The 7,500-nt window shown below is 48.1% G+C and overlaps 1 protein-coding gene across 1 annotated transcript in view; it reads right to left on the bottom strand.

Annotated features, from left to right (window-relative positions):
• Positions 1–7,500, bottom strand: part of LOC123761348 (inactive phospholipase C-like protein 1) — a 44,862-nt gene that overhangs the window by 35,998 nt on the left and 1,364 nt on the right. Inside the window, exon 2 of the mRNA XM_069314628.1 lies at positions 7,289–7,492. Coding sequence (XP_069170729.1) covers positions 7,289–7,492 — 204 coding nt within the window. The remainder of the gene's footprint in view (positions 1–7,288; positions 7,493–7,500) is intronic.

The following is a 7,500-nucleotide window of genomic DNA, read 5'->3' as shown; positions in this document are numbered from 1 at the left end:
GGAAAGTGCGGTCTAATTAAACCCCGCACCACCCCCCCCTCCCCCCTTCCAGTGGCAGCTGTGTTTATTGTACGTGTTCTTACCTAGTAGCTCTTATATAGCAGAGGGCCCGGCTTCAGTTCCTGGGTCCCACCTTTCGGGCGAGGATTGCAGGTGATTTTTTCATGCCTGGTTTTGAAATTATGGATACATTTAGCCTCGTAGTATATTCCCCTTCTAATTCATGCCACTCGCTAACGGCCCTTACATTGAATGTCTTTAACAGCTCTCTTATCCTGTCCATGGAGGACAGAAGAAAATGTATATATGCTGGTTAGTATTGTAAATATGTGGCCACGTCTGTGGTAGAAAATAATAAAAAAATTATTGAAGAGATGTTTCCTAATATCACTGAGGTTCGTCTGCTACTCTGGCTTCCATGTATGTCCTGTTTTTATGTTGATACTCGGATTATTTCATCGATATCCCTGAGTATTGTGTATGTATGGATCATGTCCCGCCCATCTCTCTGCAAGTGTTATATGAGGTTTTAGCTCCCTCGGTTTATCTCCCGTAGCTCAATCACCTCCACAATGTGACTACACTTGAAGTCTAGTTTTGTACTTTCTCCATCATCGGTTGGTACTTTCCGCGTGGAGGTAAACCCCGGACTGTTCTAGTTCTAGCCCGACTTAAGTCATTTGTAAAGCATTCTGAAAGCTTCCTGAAGACTGTCCTCATGTCAGCCAGCTTTACGTGTTCCTTAAGTGAATGTATTTATGTCTACTTTTCTCTTATTTACTCTAAATGCCTCCCTTTCATTATTCAACCTTTTTGCAGCCTCCTTATTCCTGTTCCAGTCCTCGTCACATTGCATGTATTTGTATTAAAGTCCAGTAACCATTTATCCGACTGTGCCTACAACTTGACCAAGTCTTCGCTAAGTCTCCTGTGGTCGTCGCCCGTCCTCACTCACCTAGATGCCCCTGCGGCATCGAGAGTTAGTTCGCAAGTCTCGCTTCTCCGCCAGAGACCCCCTGCTCTTTATCTACCAATTTTGGTTATTATCTGTGTATTGATTGATTGATTTTCCCTTCAACAATTTGTCAACCGTGTGTGACATGCGTCATAGTGCCCCTGCAGGCTCCCACAGCCACCATTTATTATAATTGTTCTCAATTGCTTTGTATCATGTAAATATGAAAAAGAATGATACACAGAGAGTAATCACACTAACGTGAGGATATGTCATCACACTGTCATCAGTGAAGAAATGACTGCATTGACTGACTGCATTGTTTTCTCATTGATGCAGTCATGTTAGTGTGATTACTCTCAGTGTACTGCAAGAGGAGCGTCAGAGGTGGAACATTCCTAGAGGACAGAGCCATAATGCATGGCGGGGTTGTGTGACAATCCTGTTCCGCCTTGTGCAGGCAATGAGTCACAATAACGTGGCTAAAGTATGTTGACCAGACCACACACTAGAAGTTGAAGGGACGACGACGTTTCGGTCCGTCCTGGACCATTCTCAAGTCGATTGCGACTTGAGAATGGTCCAGGACGGACTGAAACGTCGTCGTCCCTTCAACTTCTAGTGTGTGGTCTGGTCAACACTGTTCCGCCTTCAGTAGAAGCCTCAGGAAATCGTTGTGTGTGTTCAGTAGAACTCCAGGTTGTAATCCCTATACCATGTCGTGTTCTAGTGGCTAGAAGCGTGCGCGTGGGAACATCCACCGCATAGGTTCGACCCCTCATCACTGAACAAATCCACAAGGGCCGCAACGAGGATTCGAACCTGCGTCCGAGAGCATCCCAGACGCTGCCCTCATCACTGCTCCTACGGATTTTCTCAATAAAAATGATGATATTGTGTGTCAGGTTACTGACTTACGAGGCAGTGTGCCTAGCTATTTGTCACCTGATTTATTGCTGTCATCTTGTCATGCAAGTCTGGTAAATTAAGAATGTCGTAAGGCACCCTTCTCTTCGTTAAATACTTGATGATGTTTACAAAGTTTAATATTGTTAATTGTTCCTATAGTCTTAAGAATAGTCTGTCGAGCATCACGGCTGGAAAAGTTGCCGGTGACGTCCTCTTATCTCCCGCCCTTGTTTGTACACAGGTCAGAGGTCACACTGACCCTCCTGTGGCACTCTGTGATGGGGTCACAGGGTGCCACAGGACGGTCAGTGCCACAGGACGGTCAGTGCCACAGGACGGTCAGTGCCACAGGACGGTCAGTGCCACAGTAAATGGGCCTACATGATGCAGGAACTGCGGCTCTCAATATCTACGGTCACATCGAGGCACTCAAGTATGTCCTTAACTCACCCTCAAGTGTCACCTCTAATTTACATCTGTTTCTCTGAGGTTCGAGGGTGAGGGTCACGCCTGAAAGCCTCCGAGATCATCGTCATGTACTTCACACACACTTTGTAATGTTTCCCCCAGACACCAAGCAAGCAGACTCCTCCAGCAGTGTCTGGAGGAGTCTGCTTGCTTGGCCATCCGCAGACATGAGAATATAACAATTAAGGAGTGGCTAATCAAGAGGCTAATGCGCCCTGTTTGATACGCTATGCTCCCCAACGTACAAAATAAAGGGTCCTTTGGAAATAGCGGCTCACACATATCCCGCTTTCTATGCGTAGGCTGGTTAGGTTAGGTGAGTAGCTAGGGTGCGTGCGTTTTAGCCTCCTTTTGCATGAAAGTTGTGGCAAATCCAGAGCGAGGGTTCGTGAGAGAGCTCACTTGGGCTACACTCTTCAGTTCGGATCCCTGCACTTCACAAGGAACACAAACTCTCTATTAGAAAATAGGGAGGAAGATGAGTCTGATGCCTGGAATTGGATACCGTTCCTGCAATGATTGAAGACTGAATCTGCACTTATAGGAGAGACGCGAGACGAGGGGGAGGGGGGGGGAGAGGATGTGGTCGAGGTTCATGGTGTCAACAAGGGTTATAAACAGGGTTATGAAACTGTCGGAGTAGGTCAGACCCCGCATCTACAGGTACAAGCTGGTTAAATTTACTTTCAGAAGGGAAATTGGGACGTGTTGTTACGAAACTGGTTGTCAATAGGTGGAATGGCTCGCTGACTAGGGTTATTGAGACAGATTTGACATTTTTTTTTTCAAGAACAGAGCGGAGAGTTATGTTTTTATTGTATTATTAATATTATTTTCTACCACAGACGTGGCCACACATTTACAATGCTAACCAGCATATATATACATTTTCTTCTGTCCTCCACTGTGAGAGGCGGTTGATTCAAATGGGACCAGCCTTGTGGCCACATAAAAATGGTCTGACGCGGTGCTGATAATTCTTATCTTTTTCTATCGTTGTTCCCATTCTTTATCTATTCTCTGTATTTCTCTGGCACCCTCCTCCTCCTCCTCCTCCTCTTATTACTATGTGCTTCCGCCGCTGTCACGCTTTTGTCTCTCTTGGAGGGAGTATAACATTGTAATCGGCTTACACTATGGTATAATATATTGCATTATTTCCGGTGTTATTTGCTCACACACACACACACACACACACACACACACACACACACACACACACACACACACACACACACACACACACACACACACACACACAAAGAAACGGATGGAATGCATTAGGCAGTGATGTGGTGGAGGCTGACTCCATACACAGTTTCAAATGTAGATATGATAGAGCCCAGTAGGCTCAGGAATCTGTACACCAGTTGATTGACGGTTGAGAGGCGGGACCAAAGAGCCAAAACTCAACCCCGGCAAGCACAAATAGGTGAGTACACACACACACACACACACACACACACACACACACACACACACACACACACACACACACACACACACACATATATCACTACACCGGAGGAAACACGAAATAACACAAACATTCTAACAACGTACAAGATGATACGAGATGATTGACAAAGCAGATATAGCAGCAATGTTCAAACTAATTAGCAGTAGACCGTGAGGACATACCTGGAAACACAGGTATGAGACACAGGTATGCCAGAAAAAAGGAACTCTCCGGGCTAAGGGGTTATACGTGGACCGTACTTGATGGGGCCTCGTAGCCTGGTGGATAGCGCGCAGGACTCGTAATTCTGTGGCGCGGGTTCGATTCCCGCACGAGGCAGAAACAAATGGGCAAAGTTTCTTTCACCCTGAATGCCCCTGTTACCTAGCAGTAAATAGGTACCTGGGTGTTAGTCAGCTGTCACGGGCTGCTTCCTGGGGTTGGAGGCCTGGTCGAGGACCGGGCCGCGGGGACACTAAAGCCCCGAAATCATCTCAAGATAGATGAGGAAGTTAACGAAGCCTATTCGATACACAGCTTTAAGTGTAAATATGGTAAGATAAACGAGTGAACAGTCACTGCACTGAGGTTATGATGGTCGAGATGTTGGGAGTTGAGGAGCAGATGTTCGACCCTGCAGCCTCAAGTAGCAAGGTGAGTAGAACTAGAAGAATACACACCAATACATAGACGGGTCCTAGCGACGGCGTGGAGCTCTGAGAGCTCCATACGAGCTCTGTGAGAGCCCGTGTGAGCTCTGTAAGCGCCCGTGCGAGCATATCACCACACTGTGGGTGTTAAAGCAGGCGCATATGCTCATGGAGGAATATAACCCACTCATCGAGGAGAATATAATAATACTTTAACATTATACCTCTTAACAACTATGGATATTCCTTATCCTGGTTTAAATACCGTCGAGCTAATAGCTTGGAGCTCCCCACGAAAGTACAACATGCGCAGCCGTGATATGCGCAAATGTGGCATGCGCAGCTGTGGTATGCGCAGATGTGGCATGCGCAGCTGCGCCGTGGGGTCTCTGCCTGCGGGGGGGGGGGGGAAGAGATTGCCGCGGGAAAACTAACAGCAATGCAGCCAACTGGTGCAATGTGGAGGACTGCTGCATTCGGGGAACTGAGGGGAGAGGAGAGGGGAAGGGTACAGAGGGGGGAGGGGTACAGAGGAGGGAGGGGTACAGAGGGGGGAGGGGTACAGAGGGGGAGGGGTACAGAGGAGGGAGGGGTACAGAGGGGGGATGAAGAGGGAGTGGGGGGCTGGTGGCTAGAGCAGTGGTAGGCTAGGGGGTGGGGGCAGTTTTGGGTGAGGGGGCAGAGCTGTGGTGGTGGTGCTCGGGCCCCCCAGTGACGTACACTGCAGTAACTGCAAGTAGAAAGAAGAGGAGGGAAAAGGTATAGCCAAATATAGAGATATAGAGGCTCAAGAAGGGGAAGTAAACCCATCCACCAGCTATATTTTCAAGTCATCCATCCATCCATCCACCCAATCAGGAAAATGATATGTCATAGCTTGATCTTTTCCTCTGGTGGTGGCCTTGCTGGCAGCACAAGCAGGAGGCTATGAACCACAGGGTGAGCCTCCTTTGTACACCCCGAGGAGGACATAAAGGGTGGAAAGGGTGTGTGTGTTGGGGGGGAGGGAGGTAACGACGACCCCCTCACCCTTGTATCACCCTACAGGCAGTCTTGTCGCATGGCAAGGAGGGTGACTTGTAAGCCTGGCTTACCATTTTCCCTTCCAACTTCATTATTGTCCTCCTGAAGTAATTCCCAAACTGAAGAGCCACAGCACCCACTGGAGCCAAAACACACACACACACACACACACACACACACACACACACACACACACACACACACACACACACACACACACACACACACACACACACACACACACTGCCCTCCTGGCTCTAATTAAACCTGCCCATCTTCACTACACACTCCCTCAACTCATCACCATTCCTGAGCCCGTCTGAACCTCACGTCTCCTCCCACTCCAGTAATGTACAATATATTAGACGGCTGGTAGGAGGAGGAGCCCCGAGGTCCAGGAAGACCTCCTTCAGCCCGAGGGTAGCGAGGAGGAGGAGGACTGTGATGGTTGAAGAAACAGGAGGAGGAAGTCCTCTCTCTCTCTCTCTCTCTCTCTCTCTCTCTCTCTCTCTCTCTCTCTCTCTCTCTCTCTCTCTCTCTCTCTCTCTCTCTCTCCCTTTGTCTCAAACTTAGAGAAAATAGATGAGATACTTAAGAGAGAAAGAGTTTCTTCGTGTAATGAGTCACAGGACGCTGGAATAAATTGCCATCTGCTCTCAAAGGTACGAATACAATGTAGACTTGTAGTATCTTTAGTTGCATATGTGTGCATGTGTCGCTGTGTACTGCGCATGTGTCGCTGTGTACTAGGCCTGTGTACTAGGCATGTGTCGAGAATGTGTATACTGAAATACTTATAACTTAATAGTTAAAAAAAAAAATTGCGATACCTAATTTAACCAATCAATTAATCTTTTTGTCTAAGCAATTTGCGATCACTAAAGTCTAACTGCAAAGCTTTTCATTTGTGTCTTATTATTTTTTTCTCACAAGATCTGCATGCAGTGACTCCAGAGCAGGTTACCTATGAGTCTAGACTCACTGTAAATCTGGTCACCCAAGGTCAAGAGTCACTCGAGACCAAGGATGACCTGTTGATCCTTGGCTGGAGTGAGTATGGGAGTGATTGTGATTGTTGTTGGATAATGGAGGGTGGAAGATGTGCGTGTCCGGACAAGTCTTTTTCCATATTGTTTGGTTTATATTCCTTTCAAATATTGTCATGTTATTTCTTCGAGGATGCTGCCTCCGTTCCTGTCAGTGAGAGCGGGACACGGCGCGTGTGTGTGGAGGTTCCCTGAACAGACAAGTGGGGAGATATGAAGTCCGCCCAGCAGGCCACTACGCTACTTCACTGGGCTCTGTGTATGTGTGTGTGTGTGTAAAGTGTGTATGTGTGTGTGTGTGTATGTGTGTGTGTAAAGTGTGTATGTGTGTGTGTAAAGTGTGTGTGTGTGTGTAAAGTGTGTGTGTGTGTGTGTGTGTGTGTGTGTGTGTGTGTGTGTGTGTGTGTGTGTGTGTGTGTGTGTGTGTGTGTGTGTGTATTCACCTAGTTGTGTTTGCGGGGGTTGAGCTTTTGCTCTTTCGGCCCGCCTCTCAACTGTCAATCAACTGTTTACTAACTACTAATTTTTTCTTTCACACCACACACACACACCCCCCCAGGAAGCAGCCCGTGACAGCTGACTAACTCCCAGGTACCTATTTACTGCTAGGAAAGAAGGGCATTCAGGATGAAAGAAACTTTGCTCATTTGTTTCTGCCTGGTGCGGGAATCGAACCCGCGCCACAGAATTACGAGTCTTGCGCCCTATCCACCAGGCTACCAGGCCCCCCCTGGTAGCCTGGTGTGTGTGTGTGTAGGTGTGTAGTGTAGGTGTGTACCTTTAACACAGCGACAGCCGCAGGTGAGGACCCTGATGTAGCCGTCGACGCTGGAGGGCCCCTTGAGCTGGTCCTCGAGGAGGTAGGTGTTGTGGCTGGTGGAGATGAAGTAGTGGCCCAGCGGCTGGGTCATGTCCTGGCACACGTGGCGCTGCGCCGGGTCGAACAGGTCACACTCGTCACTCATCAGGTACCTTGTGAAACCTGTGGGG

The sequence above is a fragment of the Procambarus clarkii genome, chromosome 7, assembly GCF_040958095.1.
Source record: "Procambarus clarkii isolate CNS0578487 chromosome 7, FALCON_Pclarkii_2.0, whole genome shotgun sequence".
NCBI classification, from domain to species: domain Eukaryota; kingdom Metazoa; phylum Arthropoda; class Malacostraca; order Decapoda; family Cambaridae; genus Procambarus; species Procambarus clarkii.
The sequence above is the reverse complement of the archived record's forward strand: the minus strand, read 5'-3'. Positions and strand labels throughout refer to the sequence as shown.